This window comes from Chiloscyllium plagiosum, unplaced genomic scaffold, assembly GCF_037043375.1.
Source record: "Chiloscyllium plagiosum isolate Xiang-an unplaced genomic scaffold, Cpla_swu_hap1 HiC_scaffold_36, whole genome shotgun sequence".
NCBI classification, from domain to species: domain Eukaryota; kingdom Metazoa; phylum Chordata; class Chondrichthyes; order Orectolobiformes; family Hemiscylliidae; genus Chiloscyllium; species Chiloscyllium plagiosum.
The window spans coordinates 43,076,052-43,103,895 of NW_028270174.1; the positions used below are offsets into that span (position 1 = coordinate 43,076,052).

General features: G+C 42.0%; 1 protein-coding gene across 2 annotated transcripts in view; it reads left to right on the plus strand.

Moving 5' to 3' along the window:
* The window catches only part of LOC122539242 (purpurin-like), a 46,208-nt gene that overhangs the window by 5,597 nt on the left and 12,767 nt on the right, over positions 1-27,844 (plus strand). For both annotated transcript variants that reach the window (XM_087980128.1, XM_087980126.1), the window contains exons 3-5: positions 14,455-14,591; positions 17,256-17,368; positions 26,662-26,874. In XM_087980128.1, the coding sequence (XP_087836254.1) occupies positions 14,455-14,591; positions 17,256-17,368; positions 26,662-26,874 (463 nt within the window). The remainder of the gene's footprint in view (positions 1-14,454; positions 14,592-17,255; positions 17,369-26,661; positions 26,875-27,844) is intronic.

Consider the following 27,844-nt stretch of genomic DNA (forward strand, 5'->3'; position numbering starts at 1 on the left):
ACATGACCTCCCAACTCCTGTACTCAATACTCTGACCAATAAAGGAAAGCATACCAAAAGCCTCCTTCACTAACCTATCTACCTGCGACTCCACTTTCAAGGAGCTATGAACCTGCACTCAAAGGTCTCTTTGTTCAGCAACACTCCCTAGGACCTTACCATTAAGTGTATAAGTCCTGCTAAGATTTGCTTTCCCAAAATGCAGCACCTCGCATTTATCTGAATCAAACTCCATCTGCCACTTCTCAGCCATTGGCCCATCTGGTCCAGATCCTGTTGTAATCTGGAGGTAATCCTCTTCACTGTCCACTACACCTCCAATTTTGGTGCCATCTGTAAAATTACTAACTATACCTCTTATGCTCACATCCAAATCATTTATGTAAATGACAAAACATAGAGGGCCCAGCACCGATCCTTGTGGCACTCCACTGGTCACAGGAAAAACATCCCTCCACCACCACCCTCTGTCTTCTACCTTTGAGCCAGTTCTGTATCCAAATGGCTAGTTCTCCCTGTATTCCATGAGATCTAACCTTGCTAATCAGTCTCCTATGGGGAACCTTGTCAAACGACTTACTGAAGTCCATACAGATTACATCTACTACTCTGCCCTCAATCTTCTTCAAAAAACTCAATCAAGTTTGTGAGACATGATTTCCCACGCACAAAGCCATGTTGACTATCCGAATCAGTCCTTGTCTTTCCAAATACATGTACATCCTGTCCCTCAGGATTCCCTCCAACAACTTGCCCACCACCGGTCTATAGTTCCCTGGCTTGTCTTTACCGCCCTTCTTAAACAGTGGCACCACGTTTGCCAACCTCCAGTCTTCCGGCACCTCACCTGTGACTATCAATGATACAAATATCTCAGCAAGAGGCCCAGCAATCACTTCTCTAGCTTCCCACAGAGTTCTCGGGTACACCTGATCAGGTCCTGGGGATTTACCCACTTTTAACCGTTTCAAGCCATCCAGCACTTCCTCCTCTGTAATCTGTACATTTTGCAAGATGCCACCATCTATTTCCCTACAGTCTATATCTTCCATATCCTTTTCTACAGCAAACACTGATGCAAAATATTCATTTAGGATCTCCCCCATTTTCTGTGACTCCACACAAAGGCCGCCTTGCTGATCTTTGAGGGACCCTATTCTCTCCCTCGTTACTCTTTTGTCCTTAATATATTTGTAAAAACCCTTAATTCTATTTGCCAAAGCTATCTCATGTCCCCGTTTTGCCCTCCTGATTTCCCTCTTAAGTATACTCCTACTTTCTTTATACTCTTCTAAGGATTCACTCAATCTATCCTGTCTATACCTTACAGAGGCTTCCTTCTTTTCCTTAACCAAACCTCCAATTTCTTTCGTCATCCAGCATTCCCTATACCTACCAACCTTCTCTTTCACCCTAACAGGAATATACTTTCTCTGGATTCCTGTTATCTCATTTCTGAAGGCTTCCCATTTTCCAGCCATCCCTTTACCTGCGAACATCTGCCTCCAATCAGCTTTCAAAAGTTCTTGACTAATAGCATCAAAATTGGCCTTTCTCCAATTTAGAACTTCAACTTTTAGATCTGGTCTATCCTTTTCCATCACTATTTTAAAACAAATAGAATTATGGTCGCTGGCCCCAAAGTGCTCCCCCATTGACACCTCAGTCACCTGCCCTGCCTTATTTCCCAAGAGTAAGTCAAGTTTTACACCTTCTCTAGTAGGTACATCCACAAATTGAATCAGAAAATTGTCTTGTACACACTTAACAAATTCCTCTCCATCTAAACCTTTAACACTATGGCAGTCCCAGTCATTGTTTGGAAAGTTAAAGTCCCCTACCATAACTACCCTATTATTCTTACAGATAGCTGAGATCTCCTTACAAGTTTGTTTCTCAATTTCCCGCTGACTATTGGGGGGTCTATAATGCAATCCTAATAAGGTGATGATCCCTTTCTTATTTCTCAGTTCCACCCAAATAACTTCCCTGGATGTATTTCCGGGAATATACTCCCTCAGTACAGCTGTAATGCTGTCCCTTATCAAAAATCCCACTCCCCCTCCTCTCTTGCCTCCCTTTCTATCCTTCCTGTAGCATTTGTATCCTGGAATATTAAGCTGCCAGTTCTGCCCATCCCTGAGCCATGTTTCCGTAATTGCTATGATATCCCAGTTCCATGTTCCTAACCATGCCCTGAGTTCATCTGCCTTCCCTGTTAGGCCCCTTGCATTGAAATAAATGCTATTTAATTTACTAGTCCTACCTTGTCCCTGCCTGCCCTGATTGTTTGACTCACTTCTGTTCTCGGCTGTACCTGTCTCAGATCGATCTTTTCCTCACTATCTCCCTGGATCCCACCCCCTCCCACCTTACTGGTTTAAATCCACCCAAGCAGTTCTAGCAAATTTCCCTGCTAGTATATTAGTCCCCTTCCAATTCAGGTGCAATCCGTCCTTCTTGTACAGGTCACTTCTACCCCAAAAGAGATTCCAATGATCCAAAAATGTGAATCCTTCTCCCACACACCAGCTCCTCAGCCATGCATTCATCTGCTCTATCCTCCTATTCCTGCCCTCACTAGCTCGTAGCACCAGGAGTAATCCAGATATTACTTCCCTTGAGGACCTCCTTTTTAAATTTCTGCCTAACTCTCTGTAATCTACCTTCAGAATCTCAACCTTTTCCCTTCCAATGTCATTGGTTCCAACGTGGACAATGACCTCCTGCTAGCCCCTCTCCCCCGTGAGAACATTCTGCACCCTCTCTGAGACATCCTTGATCCTGGCACTAGGGAAACAACACACCATTCTGCTTTTTCTCTGCTGGCCACAGAAACGTCTGTCTGTACCTCGGACTACAGAATACCCCAACACAATTGATCTCTTGGAAGCCGACGTACCCCTCATTGCACTAGAGCCAGTCTCAATACCAGAAACTTGGCTGTTCGTGCTATGTTCCCCTGAGAATCCATCACCCCCTACATTTTCCAAAACAGCATATCTGTTTGAAATGGGTATATCCACAAAAGACTCCTGCCTAGTGTCGACCTCTCTCACCCTTCCTGGAGTTAACCCATCTATGTGACTGTATCTGAGACTTTCCCCCCTTCCTAGAACTTCCATCCATCACATACTGTTGCTGTTGCAAATTCCTCATCGCTTCTAACTGTCTCTTCAACCGATCCACTCGATCTGATAAGATTTGCATCCAACAGCATTTATGGTGGATATAATCTGCAGTAACCCTTAAACTCTCTTTAAACTCCCACATCTGACAAGAAGTACATATCGCTGCAAAGGCCATTTTTGCTCCTTCACAATCTACAGACCCAGAAAATAACACCGTCTTATTCCTCTGCAAACATTGCCCCAGGTTAAATTAATAGTTATGGCTTATATTTTAAGTTTAATCAATAGACTTATCTCCAAAAACATATCATCAAGAAAGAATCCACTATACTCACTACTGCAGCCTTTCTCTTGGACAGACTTAAAACAACAATTAACTTCTCTGATTCATGACCTGCCTAAATTGATGCAGCCACTTTATGTGCCCCTCACAGTCTGCTTTCCTTCCGAGCTTTGTACTCGACAAGCTCAAACACATTATTCTTGATTTATTTGTTTGAGTTATTAAATAGATAAGGGCCTGAGACTTAACCATGCGACACTCCACCTAAATTGTCTAAAATTGCAGGTAGGAAGCTTACGTATTTTTCTAACTATAAGTTACTATTCATTAAATTAGATAAAGGTAAACAAGGGGCAGTTTCTGTCCCCACCTAAAGCAAGCTTTAAGGTTTGTATAACACAGGCTTGCTCTGATCTTGATAAAGGTTTGTATAACACAGGCTTGCACTGATCTTGATAAAGGTTTGTATAACACATGCTTGTTCTGATCTTGATAAAGGTTTGTATAACACAGGCTTGCACTGATCTTGATAAAGGTTTGTATAACACAGGCTTGCACTGATCTTGATAAAGGTTTGTATAACACAGGCTTGCATTGATCTTGATAAAGGTTTGTATAACACAGGCTTGCTCTGATCTTGATAAAGGTTTGTATAACACAGGCTTGCTCTGATCTTGATAAAGGTTTGTATAACACAGGCTTGCACTGATCTTGATAAAGGTTTGTATAACACATGCTTGCTCTGATCTTGATAAAGGTTTGTATAACACATGCTTGCACTGATCTTGATAAAGGTTTGTATAACACAGGATTGCACTGATCTTGATAAAGGTTTGTATAACACAGGCTTGCACTGATCTTGATAAAGGTTTGTATAACACAGGCTTGCTCTGATCTTGATAAAGGTTTGTATAACACAGGCTTGCACTGATCTTGATAAAGGTTTGTATAACACATGCTTGCACTGATCTTGATAAAGGTTTGTATAACACAGGCTTGCTCTGATCTTGATAAAGGTTTGTATAACACAGGCTTGCTCTGATCTTGATAAAGGTTTGTATAACACAGGCTTGCACTGATCTTGATAAAGGTTTGTATAACACATGCTTGCTCTGATCTTGATAAAGGTTTGTATAACACAGGCTTGCTCTGATCTTGATAAAGGTTTGTATAACACAGGCTTGCACTGATCTTGATAAAGGTTTGTATAATACAGGCTTGCACTGATCTTGATAAAGGTTTGTATAACACAGGCTTGCACTGATCTTGATAAAGGTTTGTATAACAGGCTTGCTCTGATCTTGATAAAGGTTTGTATAACACATGCTTGCACTGATCTTGATAAAGGTTTGTATAACACAGGCTTGCACTGATCTTGATAAAGGTTTGTATAACACAGGCTTGCTCTGATCTTGATAAAGGTTTGTATAACACAGGCTTGCACTGATCTTGATAAAGGTTTGTATAACATAGGCTTGGAGGAGAAAGTGAGGTCTGCAGATGCTGGAGATCAAAGTTGAATCTCCTGTTCCTTGGATGCTGCCTGACCTGCTGTGCTGTTCCAGCAATAAAGTTTCAACATAACATAGGCTTGCTCTGATCTTGATAAAGGTTTGTATAACACAGGCTTGCACTGATCTTGATAAAGGTTTGTATAACACAGGCTTGCTCTGATCTTGATAAAGGTTTGTATAACACAGGCTTGCACTGATCTTGATAAAGGTTTGTATAACACAGGCTTGCACTGATCTTGATAAAGGTTTGTATAACACAGGCTTGCACTGATCTTGATAAAGGTTTGTATAACACATGCTTGCACTGATCTTGATAAAGGTTTGTATAACATATGCTTGCTCTGATCTTGATAAAGGTTTGTATAACACAGGCTTGCTCTGATCTTGTTTAAGACAAAATCAACTAAAAGATTTCTTGCAAAAAGAAAAGGAAATTATATCCTATACCAATTGTTTCCATGTTTGGCTGTGGAACAATGTGCTGCTAAGTCCTGGACCTTTTCATTTAGTCCTTTTCCTTTCTTCCATGACACCAGCTGAGATTTCAGATCCCAAAGTATTGGGCCATTGTCACTTCACACTGCACCCTGCTACTGAATGGTCCTTGAGGTTCAGGGGAGCCCACCCATTGTCACAATCATTTACCTGTGAGTCATTGTGCTGCCAGTAACTTCCTGCATGGGCTCCTCCAGCATTGCTGCTAAGCAATGAGTAATACCGAGGCCTAGTAGTCAGGTTTCCTTGGCTGCCATTATTTCTAGTTGCTGAATTTCAAACTGTTAGTATTAAATATGTTTATTCTTTAGAAACAATGAAAGTAAATAATGTTCTGATTTCAAAATGTCCTTAATTTAAAGTAACAGAACTGTTACTTTAAATAGCATACAGTCATTTACAGAATTGATGGTGTGAACTTTTGTAGAAGTGCAAGAGGACATAGTGGGCTGGATTTCCAACCTTGAGGTAATGTGAGTGAGGACATTTTCCTGCTCAAGGGAGGTGGGTTGTTTAAGAGGCCTGCTTTAGTACTGTGAGATTTACTCCCCTAAGATTAAAAACAGAAAGGCACTTCAATCCTCATTCCTCACCCTTCCTTATCATGTCGTGCACACCCCATTGCCCCATCTATGTTACCTCATTTATTTAGCCCTCCTACAACCATCTCCCCTCATACCTCAATGCCCTTCCAAACAGCCTTCATGGCCCCACATGCTCCTCCACGCCAAGGTATGCCTCCCCTTTAATGCTTCATTGCACCCCATACCCACGATGCCCATTTACCCAAAATTTAATAGAAGCAATGATCCTCATAGTGGATGATGCAAGCCTTACAAAAAGGCTTTTATTGAAAATAGTCACCCATTAATAACTTTGTACGATATTTACAAAAACAAACTGCTTCTTACTACACATTAATAAAAGTGTTCATGCAAGGTTTCAATAGCTGAAATTGCGAAGTACATGAAACTATCTAGCCGTTTGTAAATAAACATAATGAGATTAATAGCAGAAGACAGGGACCCAAAGCAGCCGCTTAGATGGTTCAAAAGGAGAATGGTTGCCTGACGGGTCAGCCAAGCTTCACTCTTTTGAAGTACACTTGAACCCATGCTTGATAGGCAGCTCTTTCTGTCTGATCTCTGCTGATTTATTTGGGATAGAATTATTAATTACATGACAAATGGTAGATTGATTAGGTAGACTCAACATGGATTTCTAAAGGGAAAATCATTTATAATTAACTTGCTGGAGTTTTTTGAAGAGGTAACAGAAAGACTGTATGAGGGCAAGGCTGGTGATTTGGTGTATATGGATTTCCAGTAGACAACAGACTTGTGAGGAAAGTAATATGTCATGGTATACAAGAGACAGCAGCGACATAAATAGGTAAAGGAGTTGATACTGAGACCCTCGTTTTCCTGGTCTATATTAATGATCTGGACTGTGGTCTGCTGGGGACCACTTCAAAGTTTACAGATGACAACAAACTTGGAAGAAATATAAACGGTTAGGAGGCCAGTGCAGAACTTCAAAAATACATTGATAATTTAGTGAAGTGGGCAAATTGGTGGCAGATGAAGTTAAATGCAGAGAATTGTGAAATGATGCATTTTGTAAGAACAACATTGAAAGGCAGAATAAAATAGGGATACAATTCTAAACTGGTACAGGAGCAGAGGGACCATAACACTGTAAGACATAGGAGCAGAAATGAGGCCATTCAGCCCATTGAGTTTGCTTCGCCATTGGCTAAGTTTCTTAACCCCATTCTCCTGCTTTCTCCCTGTAACCCTTAATCCCCTTTAACTAAGTCTTAAATATATTCAATGATCTGACCTCTACAGCCTTCTGTGGCAATGAATTCCATAAATTCCCCACTCTCTGGCTGAAGACATTTCTCCTTATCTCTGTTCTGTAAGGTCTTCCCTTTACTCTGAGGCTGTGCCCTCGGGTCCTAGTCTCTCCTACCAATGGAAACATCTTCCCAACATCAACTCTGTCCAGGCCATTCAGTATGTTTCAATTAGATTCCCCGCTCATCCTTCTAAACTCCATCGAGTATAAACCCAGAGTCCTCAAACATTCCACATGTGTTCAATTTTTCGGTACTGGGACTATTCTCGTGAACCTCCTCTGAACACCCTCCAAGGCTAGTACATCCATCCTGAGATATGGGGCCCAAAACTGCACAAAATACTCCAAATGTGGCCTGACCAGAGCTTTATACAGCCTCAGAAATACATCGCTGCTTTTATGTTCAAGTCCTCGCAAAATAAATGCTATCATTGCATTTGCCTTCCTAACTACTGATTCAACCTGACAGTTTACCTTGAGAGAATCGTGGACTAGAACTGCCAAGTCTCCTAGCAGTTCAGTTTTCTGAATTTTCTCTCCATTTAGAAAGTGTCTCCATTCTTCCTACCAAAGTGCGTGACCTCACACTTTTCCACATTGTACTCCATCTGCCACTTCCTTACCCACTCTCCTAACGTGCAAATCCTCCTGCAGCCTCCCCACCTCCTCAATGCTACCTGTCCCTCTACCTATTGTGTGCAAGTTTAGCCAGAGTGCCCTCAGTTCCTTCATCTAGATCATTAATGTATAAAGAGAGAAGTTGTGGTACAAACATTGAGCCTTGTGGAACACCACTTGTCACCGGCTGCCATCATGAGAAGGACCCTTTTATCCCCACTTTGTGCTTTCTGCCAGAAGTCAAGCTTCTATCCATGTTAACACCTTGCCTCTGACACTATGGGCCCTTATCTTACTCAGTAGTCTCCTGTGTGGCACCTTGTCAAAGGCCTTCTTGAAGTCTAGGTAGATAACATTCATTAGCTCTCCTTGGTCTAACCTGCTTGTTACTTCCTCAAAGAATTCTAGCAGATTTGTCAGGTCTGACCTTCCCTTGATGAAACCATGCTGACTTTGCCTTATTTTACTATACACTTCCAGGTATTCAGAAATCTCTTTCTTCACAATGGTTTCGAGGATCTTACCCATGACCGAGGTTAGGCTAATTGATCTGTAATTCTCCCTCTTTCGCTATACTCCCTTGTTAAATAGGGGTGTCACGTTAGTGATTTTCCAGTCCTATAGGACCCTTCCTGATTATAGCGATTCCTGAATCACCACTAGTGCCTCCATTATCTCCTCAGCTATTTCCCTTACAACTCTGGGGTGTAGTCCATCTGGTCCAGGTGTTTTGTTTACCCTTAGGCCATTCAATTTTTCTAGCGCTTTCTCCTTGATGGTAGCCACCGTACTCAGCTCTGCCTCCTCATTGTCTTGAATTTTTGAGATATTCCTCATGTCTCCCAAAGTGATGAATGATGCAAAGTAATTATTCAGTCTCTCAGTCATTTCTCTGTTCCTCACTACTATCTCTCCAGCATCATTTTCTAGAGGTCCAATGTCCACTTTTGCGTCTCTTTTGCCCTTTATATATCTAAAGAAACTTAGTCATCCTTTATATTACTGACTAGCTTACCCTCATATTTAATCTTTACCCTCCTTATTTCTTGTTTTGTTCCCCTCTGTTGGTCTTTGTAAGTTTTCCAATCCTCTGATTTCCCCTTGCCCTTCACCATATTATATGCTTTCTCTTTGCTTTTATGCTGTCCCTTATTTCCCTGGTCAGCCATGGCTGCCTCATCCTTCCTGTACCAGGCTGCTTTTTCCTCGGGATGAAGCTCTGCTGTGTCTCCTGAATTACTCCCAGAAACCCCTGCCATTGCTGTTCCACTGTCTTTCCTGCTAGGCTCAGCTCCCTGTCAGTTCTACCCAGCTCCTCCCTCATGCCTGTGTAGTTGCCTTTATTCAGCTGTAATACCGTTACCTCTGATTCTATCTTCTTCCTCTCAAATTGCAGAGTAAATTTAATCATATTATGATCACTGCCTCCTAAGGGTTCCTCCACCTTAAGCTCTCTTATCAAGTCTGCCTCATTGCACAACACTAAATCCAGTCTTGCCTGTTCCCTAATGGCCTACACCACAAGCTGTTCCAGAAAGCCATCTCATCGACATGCCATAAAAACATTTCCTTACAATCCACTACCAACCTGATTTTCCCAGCCCCCTTGCATATTGAAATCCCCTTTGATCAATGTAACTTTGCCTATCTCCTGGTGTATCTTGTGCCCAGGCTCCTGACTACTGTTTGGAAGCCTGTACATAACTCCAACTATGTTTTTTTTTTACCTTTGTGGTTCCTCAATTCTACCCGCACAGATTCTACACAAACTGACCCTACTTCATTTTTTACTACTGATTTAATTTCATTTCTTACTAATAAGGCAATTGTCCCCTCTGCCCACCTGCCCACCTTTTCGAGAGGATGGCTATCCTTGAATATTCAGCTCCCAATCCTGATCTCCTTGCAGCCACGTCTCCGTGATTCTCTCCACAACCTGCCAATTATGATCTGCATCACAAGCTCACTTACCTTATTCATTATGCTGCCTGCATTCAGATATAACAGCTTCAGTCCTGTATTAAGTCTCCCTCTTCTCATTGTCATTCATTTGTCCAATGTGCTTGAAGTTTGATTGCTAAACCTTTCCATACACTCTGTCCTGTGTGTGCCTGTGCTGGAGACTTTAATAACTTCTCCTGAGTTCTGGACTCTTACCTCCAGCTTAAATTTGGGTTTTCTAATTTCCCCTGTACCTCAACCATTCCACCACCCCCCACCAACATCTCCGCCCCGCCCCCCCCCCCCCCCCCCCCCACACACACACACACCCACACCCCCTGTTTAAAGCCCTGCCTACAGCCCTGGTTATGCATCCAGAAGGTCTCTGGTCCCAGCATGGTTCAATAAAGACCATCCCATTGGAACAGATCCCTTCTTGCCCAGCACCAGTGCCAATATCCCATGATTTTAAACCTCTCTCTCCCACACCAATCTTTGAGCCATGCATTTACCTGCTTAATCTTATTGACCCTGTGCTAATTAGCTTGTGGGTCAGGTAGTGATCCAGACATTATTATCTTTTTGGTTCCGCTTTCTAATTTAGCTCCTAGATGTTCATACTTCCTTAGCAGAACCTCTGCCCTAGTTTTTAGTGTGTAGTTGGTACATACGTAGACCACGACAACTGGATCTTTATCCTCCCACTCCAGGTTCCTCTGCAGACCACATGAGACATTCTGAACATAAGCACCAGGTAGGCAACCTTCAGGATTCTCGATCCTGGTCACAGAGAACAGTGTCTGTGCCCCTAACTATACCACCCCAGTTACAACTACATTTCTCTTCTCCCTTTCTCCCTTCTACCCCATGGTGCTACAGTCAGTCAGCTCTCTGCAGTCGCCATTCCCGTCCACACAGGGAGCAAGACTCTTGAACCTGTTGGACAAAGACAAAGGCTAAGGCTCCTGCAACTCTACCTTCTAAATCCCTCTCACTGCCTCACTCACAGCCACACCCTCCTGTCCCTCACCACTGGACAAAGTCAAGTTAGTTAGTGACTGTGTCCTGAAACACAACATCTGGGTAACTCTTCCCCTCCCTGATGTGTCACAGTGTTTGAAACTCAGACTCCAGCTCATTTTTTTTTAATTTCAAAAATATACTTTATTCATAAAATAATTTGATGGTCTGTACAGTTGGTCATGCCATACATATGTAAACATGTACATACATTTTTATCATTTTTTCACAGGTCTGTACATTTTTCAATCATATGCCCATATAATTAGCTGAGGCATCAGCAGAGCCCAAATGACTGCACGGGCCCCCTGTTCTTCGTTAGGCAGGCAGATGTTACACGGTAGTCTTTCCCCACCACGCCTTGGCGGCAGCTGACCCAAGCTTCAGCGCGTCCCTCAACATGTAGTCCTGGACCTTGGAATGTGCCAGTCTGCAGCACTCAGTCGGGGCCAACTCCTTCAGCTGGAAGATCAGCAGTTTTCGGACCACCCAGAGAGCGTCCTTCACCGAGTTGATGATCCTGCAGGCACAGTTGATGTTCGTCTCGGTGTGCGTCCTGGGGAACAGGCCGTAGAGCACGGAGTCCCACGTCACGGCGCTGCTCGGGACAAACCTCGGCAAACACCACTGCATTCCTCTCCAGACTTCCTCTGCGTAGGCACATTCCAGAAGGAGGTGTGTGACAGTCACTTCGAGGGCTGAGAGTCCATATCTTGATGTTTGTTGGAAAGTTCTGGCAATGAGGCATTCTGCCAAATGGCAGACTCCAGCTTATTGACTCTGAGCCAGAATTCTTCCAGCAACCAACATTTACTACAGACATGGTCACTGGGAACCACAATGGGGTCCACCAGCTCCCACATCATACTGATACAACACATCATCTGACCCTCCATCCTTATTTTATTTAATTAGTTTTGGATTTTTTTTTTCAAACTGTTTTTGTATCTTTGTTACTGCAAGTTGAAACCAATAAGTAAGTTATAATCAATAAATGAACAAGATTCAGTTTAACATAGATTCAAATTTAGCAGATCCCTTATTAGCCAATTAAATCACAGCTCTCCTGTGATGTCACCTTTCAGTTGAAACTCTCACAATCAATCCCTTGCCTTCCCAGGGTGCTCTCTGCTTGCTCCCACTCAGCTCTAGTCCTGAAGTGAAGACCTGAGTGAATAGATCATTGAGGATGGCGGAGAAAGTAATTAATAAAGCAAACAGTGTTCCCAGCTTTATTAGTAGGGGCATAGAATACAACAGATGTTGAATTTGTTAGATTTCAGCTATTGTGAACAGTCATGGCTCATATTATAGGAAAGATGTGAATGCTTGGAGTGAATGCAAAAGCAACTTATAACAATGCTCCTAGGAATGAGAAACTAGATTGAAGAAGTTGGGACTGTTCTCCTTGGAAAGAAGATGGCTGAGAGGAGATTTGATAGTTTTCAAAGTCATGAGTGGGCTGAATAGAATAGAAAGGGAAAAGCTGGTCCCATTCATTGAAGGAAAAAAAAGAATGAGAGGGTGTAGATTTAAAGTGTTGTACAAAAGAAGGAAAGGTAAAGTGAGGAAAGCTTTTTTCACTGGGTGAGTGGTTAGAGTATGGAATGCACTTCAGTAGGTGGTGGAGGCAAGTTCAACTGAGACATTCAAGAAGAAAATGTATGATTATTTGGAAAGAAATGGTGGGCAGGGATATGGGGATAGCTGCAGATTGGTACTAGGGAATAGAACCAGTATAGATTAGAACGGTACAGCACAGAACAGGCCCTTCAGCCCACGATGTTGTGCCGACCATTGGTCCTCATGTAAGGTAAACCTAATTACGAATCCTCAAATTTCTGTGACCATATGCATGTCCAGCAGTCTCTTAAATGTCCCCAATGACCTCGCTTCCACAACTGCTGCTGGCAACGCATTCCATGCTCTCACAACTCCCTGCGTAAAGAACCCGCCTCTGACATCCCCTCTATACTTTCTGCCAAACAGCTTAAAACTATGACCTCTCGTGTTAACAATTTCTGCCCTGGGAAAAAGTTTCTGGCTATCAACTCTATCTATGCCTCTCATTATCTTGTATACCTCAATTAGGTCCCCTCACTTCCTTCTTTTTTCCAAGAAGAAGGGCAGCACGGTGGCACAGTGGTTAGCACTGCTGCCTCACAGCGCCAGAGACCCGGGTTCAATTCCCGCCTCAGGCGACTGACTGTGTGGAGTTTGCACGTTCTCCCCGTGTCTGCGTGGGTTTCCTCCGGGTGCTCCGGTTTCCTCCCACAGTCCAAAGATGTGCAGGGCCAGGTGAATTGGCCATACTAAATTGCCCGTAGTGTTAGGTAAGGGGTAAATGTGGGGGTATGGGTGGGTTTCGCTTCGGCGGGTCGGTGTGGACTTGTTGGGCCGAAGGGCCTGTTTCCATACTGTAATGTAATCTAATCTAATCTAATCTAATCTAAGAGCAATCCTCTATTCCCGATGAAGGGTTTTTGCCCGAAATGTCGATTTTCCTGCTTCTTGGATGCTGCCTGACCTGCTGTGCTTTTCCAGCACCACTCTGGTTTCCAGCATCTGCAGTCCTTGTTTTTACCTAATAGAACCAGTGTAGACATGATAGGCCAAATAGCCGCCTTCTGCACCTAACAGTTTTGTGGTTCTGCGGTTATTGCTTCTGTACAGGTGAATGAGTTTGGAAGTGCCATACTTTAGCATTATGGACAATGGGGGTAGGAGATGGGAAAGAGAAAGTATCTTAGTATGAGGCACCATGGGGGTTGCAATAACTTAGCAGTGCACTTCAAGGAGGACCTTTCAAAAAGTTTCATTGTGCAGAATCTGATTCATAGAAAACTGTTGCAATGCCGTGAACTTTGATCCTTTACAAATCTGGCTCAATATTATGAAAATTACAGAGGACTCGAATGTTTATCTCTACAATGGATCCAGCCAGGCTGGGAATGTTAGGGGCAAACTTGCAACCCAAACCAGTTGGCATCTTAAAAGGTACTCCCTTAAAAGTAGGGTTGAGAGATCTGGTACCTTCCAGCCAGTTTTAAAGGGCTCCCAACCTTTATTTAAGAAGGACCAGTCTCACACCATAATTACAAGCCCACAATTATTATTGGGATTGATCAATGTCCAACAACAGAATAAAATATTTGAAAATAATAAATGAAGTCAGCAGGGTGAAATAAGTTGTGGAATAGAATACATGAACAGTGATTCATGTAAAACTAAAACCCTCTAAATGTAATTGGATCTTCGATCAGATATATCCTGAAACCTTTGTCATCCAAGAGGTAGTCAAATTCTGAAACTAATGAGAAAGTTCAATGGCAGTGGAAGCTAGATGGTGAACACTTGGTGAAATGGTGTAAGTAGCTATTTCAACTACTAAAGAGATTTCTCTGGCAATTTGGCCAATTTCTGATTAGCAAGGCCTCAATGAAATTCCAAGGGTATGTTTGAAAACTAAATTAAGGGCTAGTAGAATAGATTCTGTACAGAGAAAATGTATACAAAAATAATTTAATAAGTTTATAATTTGTATGTTTGTGTGTCACTAAATAATCTCAGTTTTGCATTTCCTTGACTGAAGTATTCTGGCAAGTGGTATGCTGTGGCAAAGAAAGATCCTGAAGGGCTCTTCCTTCAGGATAACATCTCAGCTGAATACTTTGTGGATGATGAGGGAACAATGACAGCTTTATCAAAGGGAAGAGTGAAACTTTTTGGGTGAGTCCCATTTATTTTGTCAATGGGTACCAACTCCACATAGATCATGGCTTGTTAAAATTTACTTGACGTTTGTTTTGCATAATCCTTTTAGCATTCCATCAACTAACCACAACTAAATGGAGTTAGAACTTGAAAAAAATAACAAAAAGGTTCTTTTTAAATAATATTAAATATAATTCATAACATTGGAGTATATTACATTCTCTATGCATTATTTTAAGTGTTTGTGCATAGATTCTAAATAGTTATGTCTTTCTAGTTTGTACATACATTAACATGGATAGTTTGACAAATAAATGATGAACTTAGTTGAGAAGTATAGTAATCCAAGCAAGCTGCATTTAATTTTCTGCACTGTTAATACATTTAAACGTAATAATATTGATATTTTGCAAATCATAAAGGGAATATATAAAACCGTATCTATCAATGTTATCTCGAGTAAAAGCAAAATCAACAGCTGCTAGAAATTTGAAGGATCAACAGAAATTTCTGGAAAGACTCAACAGGTTTGGCAACATTTGTGCAAAGAGAGAGAAAGAGGGAGACAATTAAACTTCCAGGTTAATGATCCCATCACAAGACCTGAAAAAAAGGCAAAGATCTGGAACGTTAGGTTCAATCTGATCAATTTAGTTTGTCATTTTTGGCAGGGATATTTGCAGGCTGGAAAATTTGAAGATTTAAAGGTTGACTGCTGTAAGACTAATGCTGAGTACATTGGGAGAATTAATTTCTGCAGGAAATGCAAGTCAAACAGGGAATGGCAGCACCATACTTAACCCCTCCTCCCTGGAGGTTATGCTGGAGGCAGTGATAACATGGAGGCAGCCTCTATTTCAAGTGAAAGAGTCCAGTCAATGTGGCTGGAGGTAGCTGAGGAGGTCAACAGCCATGCCATCATTAACAGGATGAGGATACAGCGCAATAAGTGCTTAGGGCGTGGCATGGCTGATATGTGTAGACAGGAATAAAGAAAGGTATACTAATTGCAAGAATACACGAGGACCTTTTGTAATCTATCATATAGATATACAGAATTCACACTGAGCCCTAAAACTACGGTATTGTGCAACTCATTCTACAACAAATGTCTCATGGTCTGGAAACTGCATCCTTCACATTTTTAACACTCTTGTTTCTCTCACTGAGGGAGTAGAGAGCACCTCACTCCCAGTGGAGATGGAATCCCATTATTAATGCAATCTTGATATCAATGAGGGAGGCACTTGGTGATTAAGAAAATGGCAGCTGGCCAGACATGTCACCAAAAGAGAAATAGGGTGTCACAGGCTCCAGTCCTCTATGGAGTGCAATGTGTGCTGAACCACCAAGATAAACGAGGCTCTTGAGGGGCTAGTTTGGACAGCAGCCACCTAGACTGGTCAAAGTATTGGGATCATATCTTTCAGCAAACCTCTGCTGAATGATTGTCCTGGCTGGTCTGGCAGAGCCTTGATGGCCACAAGAATGCTCCATAACTGAGGAAATCCTACCTTGGAGGTAACCCTGACTGGCCGCATCTAGTCCAAACCTAAGGTAGTACAATACTTGTCACGTACAAGGAATGCATCCTTCATCTGTGCAATGGAACTAAAGGCCAGCAGGTTGTGAGATCATGTAAGTGTCAGCACTGGGCCCTGCAATGATCTGAATATAGAATATTCAATGCAAATATCTCCTTGACTTATGAACAATGATATCACCACAGTCATCTTGCTACCACTCCTCCTCCAAAAGGTCAGAGGTCAGCAATCACTTCTCCAGGAGGATCACTATCACTGGATGCATTGCAATTCTAAACAGCCCAAAAGGTCGAGCTTGCAGACCCTCTATCTCCAGGCTGCCAGTTAAGCTCTCTGCCACGTTTGGTGAGGAATATTCAACTTGCTGAGTGTCTTCTTGTTCTTCCTCTCCTCCTCAGTGAAGTTGCTCCTAATCAATGGCTCAGCCAATTTTTTTTATCCTTTGCAGGTTCAAAGATACAAGGATCTGGAATTCATGTGCGGTATCAAAGGTTGTTTCAGCAATCTTCAGCAATTGCTTTGCCCAATCACATGGAGTAATGGCAGTCTCAAAGACCTTCTCTCACAGTGGCAAGACTGTGGATGGCCTTGTGCTTGCCATTTTCCCTTTTTATAGTTCTCAGCAATTGATACTTTTAGGTGGCAATGATTTCTCGTGGTGCACTTGTATCCTCTAACTTGCTGAGTTCCAGCTGCTGTGTTACTTATGCAGTTGCTGGAGACAAGTCCTTATCTTGGGAAAGTGGCTCTTAATTAGTTCCCTCATTACTTCAAATGCCTTCCTGCTTTTGCCACGTGGGTCGCATTGATACACAACAACAGCTCCTGAGAAAATGGAGGATTATAGGGGTATGTTGGGATACCAGCCTAGTGCCTTTTACCCATTTTCCCAGCTATCCCTGCATCTAAAGCTTTCTCCACTGCCCTGGTAAAATCTCATGTGTTATATGTCGCTCTCTCTTCATAGATGCTGTCAGATTTGTTGAGCATTTCAAGCATTTACTGTTTTTAATCTAATGTAGTCTGTTAAAACTTCTGTTTTATTTCAATTTATCGAAAAATACCTTCTTGTATTTGTACTTGAGCATTGTAACTTATTTTCTGCATTACTAAATGGTTGAACCTTGGCTGGTAGGTTCTGGGTGATTTGTGCAGATATGGCAGCTCAGTATAATGTACCTGACCCTCACATCCCAGGGAAAATGGAAATGGCTTACCAAGGACTTGCAAGCTATCTGTCCAGTGGAGGTGAGAGATTCGTACTTTTTATGTTTTTATAATTACAAGTAGCGCCTCGACATACAAACGGCCCCGTTCACGAACAAATCGGTTTACGATTTTGCTTCAACATACGTACGAAATTCAAGGTACGATCGAAGGTACAAACGCAAAAAGCCCATGTGCGACCACGTGGTTTCATTGTTCTGCTTTGTTACGCACTTGTTGAACGCAAAAGCTCTCAGGCCCCGCGTGATCTCATTCAGTTTGGCTTTGGCGCGTGCGCTGTGAACAGCGTTCGTTGCTACGTCCAAGCATTATTACGCTTGGACGTAGCAACCGGGTCCCGGAACGGATTAAGTTTGTCAGTCGAGGCGCTACTGTACTTAGCTGAGGCTTAATAATCAAATAAATAAAAAATAATAATTGTTTTTTAATGGTAGTGTTTTTACATAGAGTCATAGAGATGTACAGCACGGAAACAGACCCTTCGGTCCAACCCGTCCATGCCGACCAGATATCCCAACCCAATCTAGTCCCACCTGCCAGCACCCGGCCCAAATCCCTCTAAACCCTTCCTATTCATATACCCATCCAAATGCCTCTTAAATGTTGCAACTGTACCAGCCTCCACCACATCCTCTGGCAGCTCATTCCATACACGTACCACCCTCTGCGTGAAAAAGTTGCCCCTTAGGTCTCTTTTATACCTTTCCCCTCTCACCCTAAACCTATGATCTCTAGTTCTGGACTCCCCGACCCCAGGGAAAAGACTTTGTCTATTTACCCAATCCATGCCACTCATGATTTTGTAAACCTCTATAAGGTTACCCCTCAGCCAGGGAAAACGTTCCAGGGAAAACCGCTCCAGCCTGTTCAATCTTTCCCTATAGTTCAAATCCTCCAACCCTGGCAACATCCTTGTAAATCTTTTCTGAACTCTTTCAAGTTTCACAACATCTTTCCGATAGGAAGGAGACCAGAAATGCACGCAATATTCCAACAGTGGCCTAACCAATGTCCTGTACAGCTGCAACATGACCTCCCAACTCCTGTACTCAATACTCTGACCAATAAAGGAAAGCATACCAAACGCCGCCTTCACTATCCTATCTACCTGTGATTATTAGACAATTTGTAATGGCCCATGTTCACCAGTAAGTGCAGTATTGAAAACTGTGAAGGCTGTGCAGTAAATCCAGATCTCAATGTAGTGCTACGTAATGGCCTACAGAGACCACAATATGGCAGACTATCAGAACTGCATACAGTTCTGGCCAGAAGTTATTAGCTCTGATATTGCCAGAGGAGGCAATAGTGGCACGCATTCCATGTGAAAGTTAATTCTTGTAAGTAATTTTCACATGGAATGCATGCCACTATTTCCAAAAGCTTTGAATCCAAATGAGAAATTGGGCACTGTGAAGAAAATTAATTGTAGTAATTAGTTTTCTTCAAGTGCCCATTTTCTCATTTGGATTCCTCCACTGTTCCATTCAGCATATTGCTGACCTCAATCAGTGTCCTGTTGTTCTCAGCAACAGCTGGCATTTATATTTAAAGGTCTTGGTCAGGCTTGTACCTATAGGTTAGTTATTCGCCTAATATTTCTGGCTACTGCTTAATTAGTTTCAAGGTGTTTTGTTCTCTCTCTCTTGAATGTTCACTTTGGCTACACAGTGTTTTTTCTGGTTTTGTACTGCTGCCTCTTTTTGCCTAACTGTAAAATTAATTCTGTTCATATGAGTCAGTTGAATTGGAAACTCTTTAAATGGTCCATATTCAAGGATTACAATGCCACTCCAGACTTCCCAATTTTCAAGGATGTCGTTTAGATGCTCAGGTCGAAAACCTACCCCTGGTACCCATGACCTTGCTGGCACAATTGCAGAGATCGGCATGGCCTAATACTCCCCAATTTTCATTTAGTCAGGCCAAGCCTTTACAAGGTCATGATTCACTGCTCCTCAGATGTATTGTGAAGCACAGTCTACAGGAGAGAACCTTGCAAAAGGTGAATTGAAAAGGTCCTCCTCACATTCTCCAAGCTAAGATATGCTCCTGAAACAACCATCCATGCCATTCATAACTTTACACTATGCCAAAAGGCTCCATTCATTACAAACCAATACAAGTGTCATTCTATACTTGCACCACCCTCTGTGTGAAAAAGTTGCCACTTAGGTCCCTTTTAAATTTTTCCTATTTCATCCTAATCCTATGCCCTCTAGTTCTGGACACACCACCCCAGGGAAAAGACTTTGTCTATTTATCTTATCCATGCCCCTCATGATTTTATAAACCTGTATAAGGTCACCCCTCAGCCTCAGACGCTCCAGGGAAAACAGCCCCAGCCTATTCAGCCTCTCCCTTTAGCTCAAATCCTCCGACCCTGGCAACACCCTTGTTAATCTTTTCTGAACCCTTTCAAGTTTAACAACATCTATCCAATAGGAGGGAGACTAGAATTGCACACAATATTCCAAAAGTGGCCTAACCAATATGCTGTACATCCACAGCATGACCTCCCAACTCCTATACTCAATACTTTGACTAGGACGTTGTGGAGGCTAGTATAGATTAGATTAGATTACTTACATTGTGGAAACAGGCCCTTCGGCCCAACAAGTCCACACCGACCCGCCAAAGCGTAACCCACCCAGACCCATTCCCCTACATTTACCCCTTCACCTAACACTACAGGCAATTTAGCATGGTCAGTTCACCTAAATTACAACATTTAAAAAAGCAAGTGGATGGGTATATGAATAGGAAGGGTTTAGAGGGATATGGGCCAGCTGCTGGCAAATGGGACTGGATTAATTTAGGATATCTGGTCAACAGGGACAAGTTGGACCGAAGAGTCTGTTTCCGTGCTGTACATCTCTATGGCTGTATTTAGATCCATTAATGTTCCAATACCTGAAAATGTAAGGCATTTAATTATGTCAATCAAATGGGGGTTCAGGTGTTTCAGTGCTCTAATAGATGTCTGAGCTCTTAACCAATGATATATTATGAGGTTAATCCCTACAATTCTTTGAAGAACACAGTCAATCAATTGCTTCTCCTTCTTTGCTATAGACTTTCTCATTCCAAATATTTGATCAAAAATGTGACACTGGTGTATTTCCCCCATACTAATTATGGGCCTGTCAACTTCAGATGTAGGGAAATCCTCATTGAAGGCAACAGGAAGCTATTTCAGAAGTGACCGAGTTGGAAGGTTGTGTCATCCAAACAGATATGATGAGAACAGAGAAACTAGGAGAATGGAATGGAATTTTATTGGACACAGACTGTAAATAACTATAGTCAAAAAGTGTGGCGCTGGAAAAGCACAGCAGGTCAGGCAGTATCCGAGGAGCAGGACAGTCGATGTTTCTTGCATAATTCTTTCGTCAGGACTGATGAAAGGCTTAAGTTAGAAACGTCATCACTCCTGCTCCTCGGATGCTGCCTGACCTACTGTGCTTTTCGAGTGTTTGATTTTGATCTCCAGCATCTGCAATCCTCATTTTCTCCTGTAAATAAATATAGTCAAAGTAGCAGTGGGAGTCAACAGGCGTATATATTCAATACTGGTTGTTAGCCTATCCTCAGAAATGGAGGCAGACCAATTAAGGGCAGGAAGAAATGGAGATGAACCATTTAAAGATGGAAAATATATTGGATACAAAGTGTATGAAATGTTCGAAAGGAAGGAGTGGTCTGAAATAATTGCTGATATGCAGGAAAAAAAGAGGATCTTGTTGAAATGGATGAAAAATATCTACAAGTCTGTGAGAACTAAATTCTACAACACTCAACAAAAGTTTAACAAAACATGTTCCAACAAAACAGTCAATCTTTATTAAAAGGAAACTGCATGCAGAGTGGCTGGACTTGGAAAAGAGAGAGTTGATCTCAGCTCTGAGCGTCTCACAAGTTTGCGCTTACAGAGAGAAAAGCAGGAATCTTTACACTTAAAACTTATCGATAGCTATCAATAACTATCACTAGAGGTTAGTCATCCATTAACTGGTACATTGAGTTATGCTCTGTTATTATTTCAGAGGTTGGTCATATTGATCTCCTAAAACCTAGTGCCACATACGTCATCTCACAATCCCATCCTTGTTGGGGGCTCAGACAATTTTGTGGAATGTCTTTATTTGGGCTTAATTAGTATCCCAGAATTTATGTGGAGCCAGCCTGATCAAGCTCTGCTGAGGTTTACCAAGGTTAAAGAGTTTATGTGGACTCAGCCTATGTCAAGTCCTGCTGAGGTTAGCAATGTTTTGACCTTTGTTATAGTCTTAACTTGTGTCAGGCAGCTCTGGGGTCACACAAAGGACAGTCAAAGTGTATCTTACAACCAGGGAATGGCCAGTTTTCCCATCATATAACTATTATGTTTCACACAATTCCACAATCTGACAAGGACTAGAACAAAATAGCGTTCCTTATTCCATGCAAATTATGCATAACTAGTGCACACAATCCTTAAAGCTCAGAGGTCTAGGCAAAGTAAATATAGAGAAATTGTTACCATTGACAGAAAGATCAAAACCAGAAAATGCTGAACCAAGAATGGTGAAAGAACCAAAGGTGATGTGAGGGAAAAAAATGGCTTCTTAGCATAACCAGTGGTTAGGATCTGGAATGCCGTGCTTGAAAGGGTGATGGGTGCAGATTCAGTTGTGCTTTTCAAAACAGAGTTGGCTAATTACCTATATAAATAATCTTTCGGGGTCAAGAGGAAAAGGTGGGGGAATCAGAATAGCCAGATTACTCTTGTAAAGAGCTAGAATAGATGCAACAGTCTGACATGGCCTCCTTCTCCATGACAACCAATCTATAATTCCTTTATCTTGAGGATGTTGGAGATGTTTAAGAAAAATTATTCAAAGTGAGAATTACAAAATGAAAAGTCACAAGTATATATGGGGAAAGATTGAATAAGAGGTGGAAAATACATGCCAAGGAAAGAAAATGAGTTAAGTGGGTCAAAAACAGGCTGAAATTATTTTTCCACTGCAGTTATCTTGTTTATGGATTTTGGAATGCAGGTAGAAATGGTTAGTGGAAATTGGAAATAGGAGAACATGGAAAGCAAATCATTAGAGGAGACAAAGTCAGTAACAGTCTGGGAAATGATGGCTTGAAGTTCAATGGTGAAGTCATTGATCCAGGGGAGGTAGGAGGATGTATTGGATAGTTGTCAGGCAGCCATCCATATGGAGCTTGCTTTACCAAACAACAACACCCTTGTCAGTGTTTGATGACCGTGTCTGGGTTGTACCTGAGAGAATGGAGTGCCAGAATCAGAAGAGTTAGAATTAGCAAGAGAGAACAGAAATTGAGAAGGATGAGTTCAAGCTGCTCCCAATTCCCAGTGAAAAGATTGAGAAAAGGAATAGAGCAGGAAGAGGACTCCAGGTGGAATGAGAATTCTGAAGTTGGATAAATATCATTGGTAAGATCTAGCATGGAGGCGAAGGTGACAAAGGGACAGCCCAACGGTGAAAGAATGATGATATTGTTCTAGGTCAGGATGGTGTGTGGCTTGAAGGAGATCTTGGAGTTGGCAGTGTTCCTATGTATCTGCTCCCCTTGTCATTCAGGGCTTGGGCTTTGAAGGTGCTACGGAAGGATTCTTGATGAGTTTTTTAATGGATGAGACACACTGTTGCCGCTGAGCATGAGGATGGAGGAAGTGAATATTTAAGTTTGTTAAATAAGCTTGGTTAAGTATTCTTTATTCTAAATGGTATTGAGCTTCCTCAGTGTTGTTGGAGATGTGATAATCTAAACAAAGAGAAAGTGTTCTACTTCACTCCAGATTTGTGTCCTGCATATGGTAAATAAGCTTTGGAGAATTAGGAAGTGAATTACTCACAGAATTCCCAATTCCTGACCTGTTCTTGTAGCCACAGTATTAACATGGCTGGTCATGGTAAGTCTCTGTCAATTATATCATAGAATCCAGCTACAATGTGGAAGCAGGTTATTCAGTCCATCACGTCTACACTGCCTTTCCAAAGAGCATTCCTCCCACTATATCCCTGCATTTCCCATGGCCAATCCACCTAGCTTTCATATCCCTGGATATTGTAGGCAATTTAGCATGGCCAATTCACTCAACCTCCACATCTTTTGACTGTATCCCCCCCGCCCCCCCAGAATTTTGATAGTGATACAGCAATGTCAAGTAGATGATTAGACTTTTTCAGTTTTGATGATGATTGCCTGGCAATTGTATGGCACAGATACAAATCATGGCTTTTAAACAAATAGATTCACATTAGAATTCATCAATGCCTTGGTTTCATGTCTCATTTAGAATTTATCAATTTAAAAAAGTTATGAATTCACAAATTACATACCTTTTGGAAATCAGGTTTGGCCTAGATTTCTGCTCCAAGGCAAATGGCTAAAGTGAGAAAATGTTCTAGCTTTGTGTACACCAATTTCAAAATAAATGTTCCTGAATGGTGGGAATCTTCAATCTGGTCTTTGTCATGTTTTTGGCTTTGCAGTGGACTCTTATACTAAGAAATGTCATTGATTCCAAAAATTGACATGGAGCCTTTTCAATTTTAATAAAAAGGCCCATCACCTTTGAGGAAAATCAGAGGCATCCATGGAGATGGTCGAGTGCCAAGGCAAGCTCTTTAAAAGCTGAAAAATGTGTTGCTGGAAAAGCGCAGCAGGTCAGGCAACATCAAAGGAGCAGGAGAATTGATGTTTCGGGCATAAGCCTGAAATGTCAATTCTCCTGCCCCTTTGATGCTGCCCGACCTGCTGCGCTTTTCCAGCAACACATTTTTCAGCTCTGATCTCCAGCATCTGCAGTCCTCACTTTCTCCAAGCTCTTTAAAAGGTCTACCTTGGTTCTCTGGGACTTTGCCCCAGTTATCTGCTAATTTTTTTAGGACTTCCAGACGTCATTCATCATATAGTGTCACACTCCACCCAGTCCTCATGGCCCATCTATGTTAACTCATGCCCACCCACCACCAATAGCCCCTTATGCCAACCCACCGTATGACCGTATATCTCAATATATGACCGTATATCTCAATGACAACTAATCCAGTGTCTGCTATGGGTACCCCTCAGGAGTCATGCTGAGATGAAATAAACTTTTGGCTATCTATTACAACCTTCACTATATTAAAAAAAATCATGAAAGCCCATCCAAACATTTAAATTTCTTCATATATTCAGTCACTTATGAAAAACAAATTGACTTGCATTCATAACCCACATGAAGGGTGGCTAAACTGTAATCATTTAGATTAGATTACTTACAGTGTGGAAACAGGCCCTTCGGCCCAACAAGTCCACACCGCCCCGCCGAAGCGCAACCCACCCATACCCCTACATTTACCCCTTACCTAACACTACGGGCAATTTAGCATGGCCAATTCACCTGACCTGCACATCTTTGGACCGTGGGAGGAAACCGGAGCACCCGGAGGAAACCCATGCAGACACGGGGAGAACGTGCAAACTCCACACAGTCAGTCGCCTGAGGCGGGAATTGAACCCAGGTCTCTGGCGCTGTGAGGCAGCAGTGCTAACCACTGTGCCACCGTGCCACCGTGAATTGTCGATGAAACTGTGAATTTAGGAGCCTCTACTGAGATAATGATGGCTCCAGGCAGTAGGCAAGCATTTCCTGATGAAGGGCTTTTGCCCGAAACGTTGATTTTGCTGAAGCTCCTCGATGCTGCCTGAACTGCTGTGCTCTTCCAGCAACATTGTTTCAGAATCTGGTTTCCAGCATCTGCAGTCATTGTTTTTACCTTAAGCGTTAACTATGGCATAATAATGAGCCTTGGGGCAATGTGAATAAAGAGCTATTTGACTGCTAGAAATGATTTGTTTTACATTCCCACTGTCATAGATAAGCTGTTCTTACTTTTTAATGGCTGATGGAATAAATTCCCACTGTGGGTTAAGGTCCTTGCTACAATGAAAATGCTGTCAATTTGAGTGCAATACAGAGTTCAAATAGCCCTGTTGAGATTGGGCTTCCTTTGTCTGTGAATTACAGTCTGCCCCCTTTTGCTTCCAGTGAGAATGAGATCTCTTAGGAATGAGGCCAGAATGTCAAGGTTGATGACAGTTCATAAACAGGGAAGTCTGTTACAACTGCAGGATGTTGGTGAAGCCAAACCGGGAGATCTATGTACAGTTTGGCTCCTGCTTTTCAGATAAAATGTATTTACATTGGAGGCAGCTGAAAAGAAATTCACTCGGCTGATTCCTGAGATGAAGAATTTGAATTATCAAGAACAGTTAAACAGGTCCGGCCTGTATTCATTAGCGTTTAGGAGAATGAGGGGGCTTGACAAGGTAGATGTTGAAGAAATGTTTCCACTGGTTGGGGAATTTCAAACTAAGGGGCATTGTTACAAAGTAAAGGGGCACACATTTAAAACTAAAACTTTTCTCATCGTGTAGTGAATACCTGGAAATTCTACCCAGGTACCCAGAGAAAGCAGAAAGCATTTAAAGAAGAGCTGGATAGATTTTGTAAGATCCAAAAGTTGAGAGCTATGAGGAGCTGGAACAAAGAGAAGTTGAGGCCTTTGGAAAGATCATTTATGATTTTATAGAATGGTACAACAAGCTGAGGAACTGATTGGCTTATTCCTGCTCTTTTTCTTATGTTATCTACCCTTTCTGAGCCTCTGTGGCATCTCATAGTTGGCTAAACTTTGTGGGAAGAGCCCAAGTGTTTTGGTAGATACCACTGAGGTTTAGTGTGGCCTCCTCTTGTAGCCAACTAATCCAGAGAGCCAGCTAATGTTCTGGGTACCCAGGTTTGATTCTCAACATGGCAAACAGTGGAATTTGAGTCCAATAAAAATCGGGAAGTAGAGATTATTGATTCATTGTTGGAGAAACCAATCTGGTTCACTAATATCCTTTAGGGAAGGAAACTACCATCCTTACCTGGTCACACCTACATGTGACTCCAGACCCACAGCAATGTGGTTGACTCTTAACTGGGATGGGCTGTAAATGCTGGCCTAGCCAGCAATGCCCACATCCTGTGAATGAATGTTTATATATCGTATAGTATGTATATATGTGCGTATGTGTGTGTGTATATATAATATATAGTCCTCTCAATATAGTTGTGAGGTGGTGCCATAAGATATGAAAGGTGAAATTGAAGTTTTACTCTAACTTTGAATTAACATTCAAGTTTTTAACTTTTAACAGACCTCCAGACTCATAATTAGACTTGCTTTGTATCAGCTGCAAGCAGTGACAATCAATGTGAAATTATCAGCTACTGAATAATGTTTGATTCCGTTTTCTAGGTGATCACTACTGGGTTATTGACACTGACTACGATAACTATGCTATTACCTATGCTTGCCGTAGACAGAAGGCTGATGGAACCTGCGATGATGGTTATGCTATCGTCTTCTCCCGCAGCCCACTTGGTCTTCCACCAAACATCCAGCGCATTGTACGTCGGAAACAAGAAGAGATTTGTCTCTCGGGACAGTTTGAACCAGTGCTGCAATCTGGTGAGTAATATTAAAATTTGTTAACAACCAACAAAAACTCAATATCCATTCTCCTTTTGGAAGGAAGTAACCTATTCTTAATGATTGAGCTTAGAAAAAGGAGCCATGAAATCCATTGTTGCTTTACTTGTGTTTGAGATGCATCATGTATGGATGGAGAGTATCAGGACTCACATCAGTACTATTTAAATGATGCACTAAGATAAGAAATCAGTACTTGTCAGATGACATTTTCATGATTTGAGGCTTCAGCTACACTTGACTGAATTCAGAATAAACTTACCTTACAAGTTGAGACAAAGATTCTCCAGTAATACTATGGAACAGTTTTCTCTACAATCCAAATCATCATCATCCAACATCCTCTTGAGTGCCTAAACAAACCTGCCTCCATTCCCTAACTACTTGTGGGCAAAAAAGGTTTTTTCCTCCATCATCCTTCCCTGCACCAGTCCTTTATACTGTTTTTGTACCTATAAAACTAACACCTTACATGCCAACTACTGGGAAATAAGCACTTTCCCTTTCCCAGGATAGTTACTCATCTGGGCCAAAAGAAGGTACTAAGTAATGCCAGAAATGTAATTGTACAATTAGCGCACTCAAGCAATACCTCTGAGCTTGGGACTGTTCAAGAGGAGTACATTGCTTAATGGCTGGCTAGATTATGATTATGTACTGAACTCTCCATGATGTTTTCAATATCTGGGCAATAAGAAATGCAATGGAGAAGATATCGGAGGATGTAAAATGAGAGCAGTTGCAGAGTTGACCACCAGCATTCCTAACCTCCGGAATAATCAGAAATCAGCTCAAAGAATAACATTTCACTAAATTACCACCCATCCTCAACATAACAACTGTCACAATTCGGATAATTACTGAACTAATGATGCTCTCTCCAGAGCTCAGTGTGGATGTAGGGGGCAGGGATTTAATTGGGCAGCAGTGTGTCGAGTGAGGATTTATT